This window comes from Hippoglossus stenolepis, chromosome 6 (assembly GCF_022539355.2).
Source record: "Hippoglossus stenolepis isolate QCI-W04-F060 chromosome 6, HSTE1.2, whole genome shotgun sequence".
In the NCBI taxonomy this organism is placed as follows: domain Eukaryota; kingdom Metazoa; phylum Chordata; class Actinopteri; order Pleuronectiformes; family Pleuronectidae; genus Hippoglossus; species Hippoglossus stenolepis.
Window position 1 is genome coordinate 1892506 of NC_061488.1, and position 14884 is coordinate 1907389.

Genomic DNA, 14884 nt, shown 5'->3' on the forward strand with positions numbered 1-14884 from the left:
AGAAGCAACATAAAAAAACAACAGGTGAATTATCAGAGATTAAAATCTGAGATTAAAATAATCTCAAATCAGGAAGAATTAAAATCACAGGTTTCACAAATTCAACGAAGAAAGAATCTTCATCTCTGCACAACTCTGCAGGTGTTAGTCAGGACCCCCTCTGCAGGTGTTAGTCAGGACCCTCTGCAGGTGTTAGTCAGGACCCCCACTTCTGCAGATAATAGTCAGGACCCCCCACTTCTGCAGGTAATAGTCAGGACCCCCCTCTGCAGGTAATAGTCAGGACACCCCTCTGCAGGTGTTAGTTAGGACCCTCCTCCACAGGTAATAGTCAGGACCCCCACTTCTGCAGATAATAGTCAGGACCCCCTCTGCAGGTGTTAGTCAGACCCTCCCTCCACAGGTAATAGTCAGGACCCCCCACTTCTGCAGATAATAGTCAGGACCCTCCTCCACAGGTAATAGTCAGCACATCCACATAATACCAGGTATTGACTGGAGGTCATACAATGCAGGTATATTAGCTCAAAACGGGTCTCCTTCAGATAATAGTTGCAGCCCTTCAATTGTGTACCTGCTGGTCATGGTTCCAGATGTTTACAGGAAGTAGCTGGAACCATATATCCCACCCTAAGTTAAGTTGATCTGTTAAGGCCTTCTGGGACCTTTCCAGGTGTTAGTCATGTCATCACCTCAGTTGTTTCTCCTCTGACGGACAGAGGAGTCACTGAGGTGAGAGTGAACTCCCTGAACTGAGGAGGACTCCAGGACGCCTCCTGCTGGTTCCACTGTGCTGCTGGAAACTCTTTGGTTTATCTCAGACGTCTTCAGAGACTTTGTTGAACTTGTGTCCTGATGTTCACTCCAACAGGAAACTGGAGAATATCGTCTCTCAGACTTATTCACATTCATCGGAATTCAACAAACCAACCAACTCTTGTGTCGGTGATTTCAAAGGTTTTATCAGTCACATGATAAAAAGTCGACTGATGGAGTCGTAGACAGGTCAATCTTCCGTGCGCTCCATCGTGACATGTGACACGTACACATCCTCATATCAGGTTCAGTGTGTCTGAGGTGAAATCTTCGTCCAAGTCGTAAAGAGTCTGTAAACTTGTTTCTCTCTTCGTCACGGCGACGGGACAAAGATCAACATGTCGTGACACAACAACATGAGAGGAAGAGACGGAGGAACACTACTCCTGAAAGAGGTGGAGAGGAGGGGGGAAGGGATGGAGGTTGAAGGATGGAGAGAGAGAGATAGACTGGGTGAGGAGGTAGAGAGAGAGAGAGAGAGAGAGAGAGAGAGGGAGAGGGAGAGGGGAAAGAAACCTTCGTCTTGTGATGGGAATTTCTGCATTTGGGTAATGTTTAATAGAAGAAACAAACATGTATGTAGAAGGATGTATGAACAAATGTGTTCCCGTGAGTTAACTTAGACTTTACAAGTGTTGCTCAAGGAACTTAGATGTTTATGGCTTCCTCCCTTTGAGTGTCACTGAGCAAACAGTTCACTGCAGGGGTCGCTCAAGGTGTCTGAGCAGAGGGGTGCAGGGGTGTCTGTCTTGTAAGCAGGACTGAGGTCTTTGTCTTGTAAACGAAGATAAGGAGTCTCTGAGACAGATGGTTCAAGCCAGAAGTCACTCCAGGGGTCTGGGACAGAGATGGAGACAGGATGTCTGCCCACCCTGATCAGACATCAAGGAGCTGAGGAATACCTTTTGCTCCTCTCAGGGAGGGGCTTGTGATGTATAAATGTATTGATTCTCCTATGCTCTTTGCTCATTGTTACACGTCACTCTAGGTGATGTGTGGGGCGAGTCCATCTGCAGATGTTAGAATTGAACTTACTGAAAGACAATGTATGACTTTGTGTATGATTAAATAGAAATTTCCACGACAGTCTTTACTGTAAGAACCTTTGATTTTGTGTTTTTCTACTTTGAATCTGAAGAATCGATCAATAAAGCATCAGACTCAGGCTCCACTTGATATTAATCATATCACCAGTGCAGCAGAGACTCTGACCAAACTGAATTTACACTCAAACAGAAGAACTGAGTGAAAGTGAAGCAGGTTCTTCTCTGGTTTGAAACTGGGACTGAAAGAAGAATCAAAGTGATCCTTCACTGAAGAGACCAGCGAACATCCACCAGGATTAAAACAGCTGAGAGGAGCCCAGGTGTTTCTGTGGACTGCTCCTTTACTGACTGATTTCACAGGACAAAACATCAAAGGAGTTCAAGGGAATCAAGTATAAAGGTAAACCCCCTGACACCTGGTTCCTCTCGGTTCCTTCCTGGTTTGTGGACTAGTTTGTGGACTGGTTCCTGAGTAAGTCCTGCCTGGTTGTTGCCTAGTTCCTGCTTGATTCCCGCCTGGTTTGTAGTCTGGTTCCTGCCTGGTTCCTTCCTGGTTTGCAGTCTGGTTCCTGCCTGGTTCCTTCTTTGTTTGCAGTCTGGTTCCTGCCTGGTTCCTTCCTGGTTTGCAGTCTGGTTCCTGCCTGGTTCCTTCCTGGTTTGTGGACTGGTTCCTGCCTGGTTCCTGCTCTGAGGGATGGAGAAGCAGACCCTTCCAGCCTCCTCCTGCTCGCTGGTTCTCCTGGAGGAGACCAAAAAGAGCCCCCTTCTTATGTCCAATGGTGGCGGTGGCGGTCACCCCCCTGCGGCAGCTGCTAATGTCAGCCTCGTGGAAGGTTCTGGAGATGGTGGCGGTGGAGCTTGTGTTGGTCTGGACAAGAAAGGAGGCGTGGTCACGAGGCCTCAGCCGGGATACCCTGAGCGTGAAACATGGACACGGCAGATGGACTTCATCATGTCCTGCGTTGGATTCGCTGTGGGACTCGGCAACGTGTGGAGGTTCCCGTACCTGTGCTACAAGAACGGAGGAGGTGAGGCCCAATACACACACAAACACACAAAACTCAAGCTCCGCCCCCTCACCAAGCCAGCTTCTGATTGGTTTGTTCATCAGTGTGTTTATCGCTCTCAAAACTTCCGTTGAAACCAGTTTGTCTTTTTAAAAAACAGACTTTCAACTCATTCTTCTGGTTGTGAAGAAGTTTTAGTCGTTCACATCTGAACTGCAGCAATTGATCAATTTATTGATTCAGTGATTGATGGAAAATGAATCAGTAGCTATTCTGATCATCAATTAATCGTCAAACCAGGACTCTGGATTCTGTCCCAGCTCCACAGTGTCATCTGTGAAACGTCGTTTCCCATAATCCCTCACACCAGCTTGGCAGACGGTAGAGGGTGTGTGGCTTTAAACACAGGGGGCGTGGTTTGAACAGGGGCGGAGCTTTGTTCAGTATCAGTGTGGCTATCGATCAGAGTGACAGCAGCAGGTTCGTGTGTGTGTGTGTGTGTGTGTGTGTGTGTGTGTGTGTGTGTGTGTGTGTGTGTGTGTGTGTGTGTGTGTGTGTGTGTGTTGTGTGTATTCTTATTGAGCTGCCCTGCCACCTCCCATCTTTTTCCCCAGTCATGATTCACCAGCAGCTCATGTTTTCATGCTAGCCTAACACACCAGAATACTGTATTGCGACGTGCTAATGCTAACCTGACTGCTAATTGACTGTGCTGTCATTCAGTTGTTATTTAGTTGACAATCAATCCATCAAATTTTTTGTGTATAGCCCACATTTCCAAATCACAATTTGTCTCATAGATCTTAACAAGGTGCAACATCGTCTGTTCTTCACCCTCAACAAGAGTAAAACTACAAAATAAAAACAAGAGCATGGGGAGAAAACGTAGAAACCTCAGAGAGAGTCACATGTGAGGATCCGTCTCTCAGGACGGACAGAAGTGCAATAGATGCTGCGTTCAATTCAGTCTCAAAAGACGGATCAATGAATCAGCTGATCATTTCGGGGCTGTGACACATGAGGATTTTTAATAATAGTTTAAAGTGTAGACGTGAGTTACTGTGACTCAGGAGTAACTGCTGTCTCATCACGTGGCAGTATTATTTTATGATGCACTGTTTGTTTGAATGAATGAATGATTACTCATCTACTTTTACTACGAACTGAGACGAGAGACATGAATGAACAATTAGGAAACCACTCTCCCTGGTATTTTAATTGGTGTGATCGACACACACACACACACACACACACACACACACACACACACACACACACACACACACAGAGAGAGAGAGGGAGAGAGAGAGAGAGAGAGAGAGATGATGTCAGTCGATGTTTGATCATGTGTCTCGTCCTGCAGGCGTCTTCCTGATCCCGTACATGCTCATCGTCTTTGTCGGTGGAATCCCCATCTTTTTCCTGGAGATCGCTCTGGGACAGTTCATGAAGGCCGGCAGCATCAATGTCTGGAACATCGCTCCGCTCTTTAAAGGTGCAGTACGCCACAAATTCACCGCCTAAAATCTCTTTACATGGATAACTGAAAACTTCAGGAAGCTCCGCCCACTTACTTTCCACCACTGAATCTTACATCGTTAAGATAGTGAGACTAAAACCAAAATCTCAAATTCTATCGAGGTAACAGGAAGTTTCATTTTGGCTTTTAAATGTGTCATGTCCACTTTTCCTGTGGCTCTGTCCGTCTCTGCTGGACAGTCCACAAAGGTGGTGATCATAACCTTCGAGATCCCAGCTGAGGTCACGTTGCCATGGTAACAGACACAAATCCACGCAGTAAGCAGTTTAGTTGCGTTTGAGTGGACACGTCCGAAAACACACATTCAGCTTTTCTGTGGAGGTTTATCTGGAGGTGATAATCTGTGATCCTGCTCTACGTGCCTTCACACACGGCTGGAAAACTACCAGCAACACACACACACACACACACACACACACACACACACCTTTCTTTGCCATCTAATTTATTTATATCTTTGTTAGCCCTACAAACTATTTATCAGGTCAATGGTAACAGGAGCAAATGACCTTCTGTAAACCTCAGCTGGTGTCGGTGGACTTGATGTTGACTCAGTTCCACCTTCACAATCCCACGCGACTACACCCACGGTCAACACACATCTGCAGTGTCCCGACGGGGAGTTAAACACGAATCAGTGTATTAAATGAATGTAATAAACACGCACAAGTATGAAGCAGGTGCCTGGGTTTTGGAGGTCATGTGACTTTGGTTTCCTACGAGTGGTCAAATTGAAACGGTAAAATGAGTTTAGACACGTTACACATTTTAAGTCACATAAAAGCGACTGACTTCATGTTGTGTCTTCGTCCTCTCCCTCAGGTCTCGGTTACGCCTCCATGGTGATCGTGTTTTTCTGTAACACCTACTACATCATGGTGTTGACCTGGGGCTTCTACTACCTGATAAAGTCTTTTAACTCCGTCCTCCCGTGGTCCACCTGTGACAACATATGGAACACGCCCAGCTGCATCGAGACCTTTCATCATCAGCAATGCAGAAACGGCAGCCTTGCCAACACCACCATCGTCAACAACATGACCTGTGCCGACCTGGCGACCTCGCGATCGCCCGTCATTGAGTTCTGGGAGTAAGTTCTGGTTCTGATCAGTAGATTGTGTTCTATCGGGACACTGGGTCAGTTTGTTGGATTCAGTTTTTCTTGAGGCGACCTCAGGTGGGGCTCGTTGAACTGGTCTGGTGATGTTGGGTCACACTGGCTTTGTTTTTCTAATATTCTTCAACAGGTTTTAGTTCTGAGACATGAAATTTATTCTCACTTTTCAAATTTTTTATTTTTTTTTAAGTTGAGCGGATTTTTCCAAGAATTAATTATGGCACCAAATATGAATATAATTTGACATAAGATTTAAAAAAGTTTTGTACATATCATTTAGTATTGAAGTTAAGATGTGATTGATTTGTCCTGCAGTTCAATCACCTCCACGTTAATGTTCTCTACGGGCTGTAAATGTCAGGCATAGGCTGTTGCTTCTGTAATTTAATTTCAGGCGAACAATAAATGTTGTCTGTATCTTTTTAGCTCCAGTAGGTGAACGGGCACGATATCCTCACAAGGTTATCAGAGAACATTAGAGATAAGTCACATGAAGCAGACTGATATCAGACTCAAATCAATGACCAAACTACATTAATCCAGAACCTGCTGCTCAGCCGTCACATCTGGACCGAGGACACTCACCTTTTAAATTCTCTGTGGATTTACTGAGACACAAATAACAAAGCTCAGACGCCTCTGACACATTAGTAAGGAATAATAAAACAAAAACAAGAAAGGACACATTCTTTAATAAGATAAATACAAAGAGTCAAACAATCCTTTAACTAATTATGACATAAATCTGTAAAATCAGTGCAAAGATCAGACTCTGAAGGAGAAAATTCATCGTTGATATTCGTCATCAGAAGCTGCTGAAACAACAAGAATCAAAGTGATGTCTTGTGTTGGCTAACACTAGCTAGCGTTAGCTGTTGTTAGCTAACTGGCTAACACCGACAACATTAGCTCATGTTATAAAGAGTTAAATCACTGATGGGAGCTAACTGGATGTTTTCAGTTTGAACCCAGCATCCGTCCACATGGCATCAGGAAGCATCACAGAACAACTGAATAATGCTTTTAAAGTGTATGAAGAAGCAGAATTCCTCTTTGTGTTTGTTGGTCTGTGATGTTCACGTGTAAATTTGTTAGTTTCTGCTGCTGCCAAACTACAGTGGCTCCAGAACACTGAGATACACAATGACCAGATCGCCGGGTTCTGTCCACAGTTGAAAGGTCACAGCCGTGTGGAATAAAACCTCACGTGTCTCTGTGCAGGAACAAGGTGCTGAACATCTCGCCGGGTCTGGATGTACCTGGGAGCTTTCACTGGGAGCTCATGCTGTGTCTGATGTTCGTCTGGGTTCTTGTTTACTTCTGCGTCTGGAAGGGAGTCAAATCCACCGGGAAGGTAACACAAGCATGTCACTATCATCATTTTAATAAATATTAATAAATAAAAGAATTTACATGGCATAGCAGGAATTTTAACTGAAACTGTAAAACTGTAGTTTCATTATGTCTTTATATGAGGACGACCCACAAGCTGTGTGTGTGTGTGTGTGTCTGTGTGTGTCTGTGTGTGTCTGGTCTCACGGCTCTCTGTACCAACACAAACACTTCACAGTGTTGATCATCAGCAGGACGCTGAAAGATGAGTGTCAGGTCAGAGCAGGGCGAGAGAGAGAGAGAGAGAGGGAGGGAGAGAGGGAGAAGAGAGAGGGAGGGAGGGAGAGAGAGAGGGAGAGAGAGAGGGAGAGAGAGAGAGAGAGAGAGAGAGAGAGAGAGAGAGAGGGAGGGAGGGAGAGAGAGAGAGAGAGAGAGAGAGAGAGACATCACGGTTCACTGAAAAAGTTTTATTTTCATTTTCAGAGGCTGAAGTTAAGACGTATAATGAAAGATTATTGATAATAAATAAATAATAAATAATTCTTTAATTACAGCAGATTTTAATACACAGAGAAAAGCAAATCATGTGTCCTTCATTCATTCCTTCTGGGAAATCCTCAGTAAATTATGAGTTATAGTTTTACCCTAAAAACTGGCATCATACAAAGACGGTTACTGCTCAGATCAGGTTCATATTTCATATTTGTTTTCTCTCAGGTTGAGTCCGGTTCAAGGATCATTCACACGATCGGTTCCAGCTGCAGTTCAACATGAACCCAAACTGATCTCAGGTTGTAGGACACTGATCTGTTTCTGCACCAGATCTCAAATATTGGAGAATTTGGAATTTCTTCATGAAACTTTACATTGTTGTTCATCAGCTTAAGAAGTGAAGCCTTCTGATGTTTGAGGTTTCATGAAGTTTTTCAGGAGACATGTTCCGCTCTCAGGTTGATAATTTTAATCACTTTTAATGTTAATGCTCAGAAAACACAGGACCTTCCTCAGACTGTCCATCGCTGCTGCTCCTCCTTTCAGCCTCTGTCTCAAACACTTGGTTTTAGCTCCTGTCTCTTTAAGCCCCCCCCCCCCTCCTGATAAATTCCAGTCTGTTCTGATTGGTTGTGATTGGTGAAATATTTCTGGCGCATTTAGGAAAAGTCAGCCGCCACTCTCGCTTTACCTGGCTTTGTTAGGGGGCGTGGCAGACCAGCCATTAGGTGTGTATTATGCAAATGTTCATAATAACAGTCATAACGTGTGTGTGTGTGTGTTTCAGATTGTGTACGTCACAGCGACCTTCCCCTACGTGGTCCTCTTCATCCTGCTGGTCAGAGGTGTCACTCTACCCGGAGCCTATGACGGCATCATGTACTACATCAAACCTGATTGGTCCAAACTGCTGGAGGCTCAGGTGAGATGTTAGTGGAACAGAAACATCCGATCAGATTCTCCCAGAGAGACGCTGCTTTGATCCACATCTCCACGTTAACCAATGATGTCACACCTCTGACCTCTGACCTCTGACCTGTGATCTCTGTGTAGGTGTGGATAGACGCCGGGACTCAGATCTTCTTCTCCTACGCCATCGGACTGGGAGCTCTGACGGCGCTGGGCAGCTACAACCGCTTCAACAACGACTACTACGTCACACACACACACACACACACACACACACACACACACACACACACACACACAGCAAATAATGATGACTCTGGAAAAACATCTGTTCATGGTGATGTTTTATATAAATGATAATTATACGATTCATGAACGATTAGTTCTTTTATTTCTTATATTGATTATTGATGGATGATTAATTGAGCTCGTCTCTCGTCTGCTGCAGAGACGCCTTCGTCTTGGCTCTGATCAACAGTGGAACCAGTTTCTTCGCTGGTTTCGTCGTGTTTTCTATACTGGGCTTCATGGCCAATGAGCAGGGAGTCGACATCTCACAGGTCGCTGAGTCAGGTAAACACACACACAGCTGTTTCTCTCAAATATGCTCCTCCAGCTCTACTGTACATTAAGGGGTCATTTGATGATATAAAATGGGCTGAGACGTCATGATTGACAGCTGGTGGAACCGTGTTCTAGTCTTGATGACACTCAAAGCTCTTCACAGAACAGTTTTGCCATTGAGACAGTTATGGACAGCACTTTCTCGATCAGCACAGCCGTCAGGAGCAATATTGGGTTCAGTATCTTGCCCAAGGACACGTCGGCACATGGAATGAGAGAGAATTGCACTGCTGACCTTTTGGTTCGTGGACACCTCCTGGGCTCACAGACTCTGGCTCCATCACCACAAGATGGAATTTGTATCCGAAATACTTCAGTGGAAATGTATCGTCCATCTTTATTTTCAGTCTCTGAACGTTGGAGCTGCAGGTTCAGCTCATCACTCACTGAAGGCTCATTTTACATGACCATTATTATTGTGCAATAATGCATTAAACGTGATACCATAAAATGGTGTGCCTTTCGGCATTCAATAAATTTGGTTATCAAAATAAAATATTGAATATTAATATTAAAAATATTAATATTAAATAATAACTTTAATTGATTAACGTTACCTCGGGGCACCACCCTTCAAAGGAAGGGAAAAGATAGCCAATTTATTGATTAAGTCTCATAAAAGTACTAACTACAAATTTGGAACTCTGATTAACAATTAACTTAATAACTATAACCAAAATTACCATATAGATAGTTAGCTAAGTTGAAGGATATGGAGTTCTTGACAGTGTAGAGGTTGGCAAAATTCACTTATGCAACATTAATGAAAAAACATTTATGAAAGAAAAACATTTATTATGAATATAATAAAGTATAAAAAACACAAATTACTAACGGTGTACTTACTAAACAAAGATAGATATGTGAGTATGCATGTGTGTGTGTCTGTGTGAGTCAGCGAGTTTCCAAAATGGCGGCTGGCCAAAGAGATAACACCCTTCCCCCTTTGGAATGTTTTACGACATGTGGCAGGAGTCAGAGATAATTAGGTGCTGTGATATGCGTGTGTCTGTGTTGGTGCCAAATTAGGGAAAGTTACTAGATGCATGCAAGGAAAGACTGAAGAGCATAACTAACATTAACTTTCAAATAACTTGTAACCACAATATCACAGCAACACAAATCAAACTTATAAACCTCACACAGAATCGAATAAACAGTCTTTGCTTAGCCTAGTATAATTATTAAGCCCAGTTGTGTTACCTGTCCGTGGAAAGGAGAAAAAAGAAGTTGCTGTGCCGTTCGAAGTTCTGTGAAATCGTCTTGCTGGTTGTGTGGCTCCTGCCTTCGTGGTTCTGTTGGGCTGTGCAGCTCAGTTGCTGTTTGAAGTTCTCCTGCAGGACATCGCGTCGCGGCTTAGAGGTTGGTGCGAGGAGGTTTCCTTGGTGAGATGAGCTGGAAGCTGCAACTCTCCTCCATGAAGTTGATTTGAGTTGAAAGAGTGAGCTTGACCGTCGCCCTTCTCCTCTGAGAGGATTCGTGGAAGGGCCGGTGTGCTCCTCTCGAAGAGGTGAATGGAAAGAGGCTGGACAGCCTTCTCCCCTCGGAGGGATTGTAGAAAAGAGATAGAAAAGAGGGGGAACAGGCCTTATATTGGCCCAGTGACCTCACAGGTCATGGGGCCCAGAGTGACCAATAGGAGTTGAAACTTGGGTCCCTGGGGGGGTTTTCACACCTCTGTGTGACGTTGAGGCCCCTGGGAGACTGAGTCCTGGAGGGTCTGGTTTTCTCCAGAACAAAGGGACATGCGGCTTCAGGCTTTTGACTGCACATATAGGCCGAACTTTGTTTCACAAATTCCATGTCCCAACATTATTATTATAATAATAATAATGATCATTACAGTTGTTATTAGTACTATGATTGTTATAAGCCTCTTCACATGAAGCATCTCAATACAACACTGTTACAACCAGTTGGTGGAACCAGCTTCACATGCTGCAGTCTGAGGCTTTCATATGAAGAGAGAGAGAGTGTGTGTGTGTGTGTGTGTGTGTGTGTGTGTGTGTGTGTGTGTGTGTGTGTGTGTGTGTGTGTGTGTGTGTGTGTGTGTGTGTGTGTGTGTGTGTGTGTGTGTGTGTGTGTGCAGTATTAACTGTGGGATTAGTGAACCAGGCCCTTTCACCTCACGACATGTGACTCGTCTTTATTTCATGAGGGTCTGCTCAGGAAACCTGTCGACACAGATCCTTAAAAAAATTTAGTTAGTGAAGGTGCCGATGCTCACAGCTGATTGGATGAGATACATGTCAGTCAAGTCCAGGTTTAGCGCTAGCCTGTAAAGTTGTAACCAACTACATTAAAGATGAATTTACACACATAACTTAATGGAGGATTTTGATTTATACGATGGAGTAGAATACTATTTATATAATACATGAAGGAAAAACTATTTGGACATTTCCAGAATAAAGTTGTTATATTACGAGAATAAATAATTAGAAAAACATTTAATGAAAAAGAGAAAGATTAAGTTTTATTTGATCTTTCTCTAAGTTATCACAGAGCGGTTGTGATCACTGTAGAATAAAACTATTACTGGTGTTTTTAACCTCTAACGTGTGCTTCAGGTCCAGGTCTGGCGTTCATTGCGTATCCGAAGGCCGTCAGTCTGTGGCCGGTGGCTCCGCTCTGGGCGGCGCTCTTCTTCTTCATGCTGCTGCTGCTGGGGCTGGACAGTCAGGTGAGCGACTGCTTCATCTCACTTCTGCAACATTCAACATAAACTGTATTCAGACATGAGAAAATAGTGTCGGACATTTCCTGGGATTTGTCTTTCACATATGAAGAAGGCAGCAGGAGATTCCAGAGCCTTTGGTGATAAGACGCCCGTGTGGATGAGCTGAAAACATGTCATGTCTAGACAATCTTTACATTTAGATTTATTCAGTTAGTTATGTTAATTCCTTATTTTATTTCTTTCTGTCTGAGCTGCTGTAACTTGGGACTTTCCCTCAGAGGTTCGATGAAGTATTGACTCAGTGTCTCTGTCTCCAGTTCGTCGGCGTTGAGGGTTTTGTCACTGGAATCCTGGATCTGTTCCCTGGACAATACAACCATCGATATAAAAGGGAGATCGCCGTGGCGATATGCTGTTTACTGTGCTTCATTATTGATCTCTCCATGGTGACGCAGGTACGTTACAGACTTTCTGGATTTTAGTTCACGCAACACTATGCAACTGTTACTGAGCAACAGCGCCACCTGCAGCCACACGTGTTGATTAACTCAGTTGGGCTCTGTGTCCGAGTGATGAATTTGTTTTCATGTAGAGAAAAAACAAAGTGGCGCTCAGACTGTGTCTGAAACACAACTGAATGCTGAATATTACCCATGATCCTCTGCTTCCTGACCCTGAAGAGCTGCAGCTGTAACAAATCCACCAAACTCTGTGTAGAATTCTTGATGTTTTCTAAGTTTCCTGCTGAATATTGGAGATAATCTCTGGTTGTTAATAACTTCAGAGTGTTTTTAACTGATCTCAGTTCAGCTTCACTCTTCAACTGGAGCTGGTTGTGACAGTTGAAGCTGACTCTCAGTCAGTTCTTCTCACAGGAGATGGAACCCACTCAGCAGAGTCACAGAGAACAGACGTTCAGGGAGAGAAGGAGGAAACTTTCTCCTCGTTCACACTCACACATCAGACTCTCTGTAACCAAGCTGTGGTGTACGGTTAAAACATCTACAAAGCTGCTTTCAGACCTGCTCTGCAGTTTCTCCGGAGGACGAGTACGTGTAACGCAAATTTTAAAACTGGATCTTTATCTGTCGTCCTGCAGGGAGGGATGTACGTCTTCCAGTTGTTTGACTACTATTCGGCCAGTGGAATGACTCTGTTGTGGCAAGCATTCTGGGAATGCATAATAGTTGCCTGGGTCTACGGTATGACACACACACACACACACACACACACACACACACACACACACACACACACACACACACACACACACACACACACACACAGTCAGTGAAGTATACTGTGTCAGTGAAGTATGTGATCTTAAAATAAGTGCAGGAATAATTATGTAACATGATGTGAAGGTCAAAGTTTAGTCTGTTAAAGTAAAAATGATCCTCGTGGTTAACATGAGCTCATAGTTTATTCCTCTCTGTGAAAAAAGTTGTCAAACGTGTTGGTAACGTGTGCTGGTGTCAGAGAGAGGAGCAGAGATCTATGTATCAATATATGTATATATATATACATATATATATATATATGTATTATATCTGTTCATGTGTTTGTTTCTGGAGCGTATAAACATTGTGCTTCTGTCTCAGACGGTTCAGTCACGACTTTGTTGATTGATTGTGTCGCAGGTGCTGACCGCTTCATGGACGATGTGGCTCGTATGATTGGCTACCGTCCTTTCCCCTGGATGAAGTGGTGCTGGTCCTTCATCACTCCATGTGTCTGCCTGGTGAGACTGAACCGTAGAAAAACACTGATTTCTCTTTCTCTATAATAAAAAATCCTATTTGTAAATGTTTTCCATCCTGTTGTCTTTAGGCCATCTTCATGTTCCACCTGTTCAACTACAAACCTCTGACCTACAACAATGTGTATGTGTACCCGTGGTGGGGCGAGGTGATTGGCTGGTGTATGGCTTTGTCCTCCATGCTCTGCATCCCCGTCAGTGTCCTCTACAAACTGTTCAGAGCAAAGGGAACATTCAAAGAGGTACATCTCAAAGTTTGTCAGTCCAGTAAAAGTTGATGTTCAGTGGTTTCCCGTTAAGAAACAGATTGTTACTCTTTAACCAATCAGAGCCTCTGAGCTGACGTCACATGACCTCTGATGTTTCTTGCTGTGTTGCAGCGCTGGGCCCACCTGACCACTCCGGTTTTGGGGGCCCATCACCTGGAGTATATGGCCCCCGACGTCAGAGACCTGACGCTGATCTCACCCGGCACCGACGACAACATCATCATCTTAGAGAGCGTCATGTAGTCTGGGCTCCACCAATCACAGAGCTCCATCTCCATCCATCCCACCGAGCACCTCGACCTCAGAGATCAATCAGCTGATGGGGGGGAGGGTACGTGAGGCTGTCCTGTTCGTGATGACGGCTGAGGGGATTTGGTTATGGCAGAATTTCTTTATATTTCATGTATGTCTGTGTTTTTTTACAATACAACTTTGTACAATAGCACATTGTAATTCCCACAACGAAGGAACAGGTTTGTTACAATATAGAGCAGAATGTAAGTTGAAACAGGTTATTACCAGACTTAAGCAGCTTGATTCATCTATTGCTTTTATCCAAGAGACTCATCTACTTAGGGAGGACTTACTGAAGGTGCGAAGGAGACGGCCAGGCCAGGTGCTGGCATCATGTTTCTCCCAAACCGATCAGGACCCCCAAACTGATGGAGAGATGGAGCAGGGACCCCCGACTATATATATTGTATAAAAGTGTTTTATATTAAACTGGGCCTAGTGCCATGTATAAACATAGCTACCCTGTTATTGTGCATTCAATACTAAGCTATTCAAATAATACACAGGTTAATATATCCATGTTTTTGTTATTGGGTGTCGCTGATTGTGTGCATTGCTGACTGAAAGATAACGTCTTCTGCCGTTCGCTACAACATGTTGGATTTATGTTAATGTGTATTTAAAGACATTTTAATTTGTGGAAAGAAAATTGGTTGGAAAAAAAAAATTGTAATTAAAAAAATATTAGAAATTGTCTAATCAACCAAACATTTCGCGACCCCCCTGCAGTACCTCCGCGGACCCCCTAGGGGTCGCGGACCCCCTGTTGAAGACCTCTGCTATAGCGGGAAAGAAACGTCAACTGTGTGTGTGTGTGTGTGTGTGTGTGTCTCTCTCTCTCTCACATAAACACACAAGGGCATAACTTTGCATATAGGCCTTATATTTGGGGAGGAGATATCATTACTTTTTCTCTGTTTGGATTCATGTGTATTACTGCATTATTACTTTTATTTATCATTTTATGCATGGTTGCAGTGAACTGAGAGGTAGACCAGG

The 14884-nt window shown here is 43.9% G+C and overlaps 1 protein-coding gene across 1 annotated transcript; it reads left to right on the forward strand.

Moving 5' to 3' along the window:
- Positions 1-2444: 2444 nt before the first annotated feature.
- Positions 2445-13859, forward strand: LOC118110524 (sodium- and chloride-dependent creatine transporter 1-like). Its single transcript, XM_047340200.1, has 13 exons — positions 2445-2890; positions 4233-4364; positions 5232-5499; positions 6748-6880; positions 8138-8272; positions 8404-8498; positions 8699-8832; positions 11454-11566; positions 11881-12018; positions 12663-12765; positions 13204-13304; positions 13394-13564; positions 13703-13859. The coding sequence occupies exons 1-13, from the start codon at positions 2557-2559 to the stop codon at positions 13832-13834; spliced, it is 1989 nt and encodes a 662-aa protein (XP_047196156.1). The 5' UTR covers positions 2445-2556; the 3' UTR covers positions 13835-13859.
- Positions 13860-14884: the final 1025 nt, after the last annotated feature.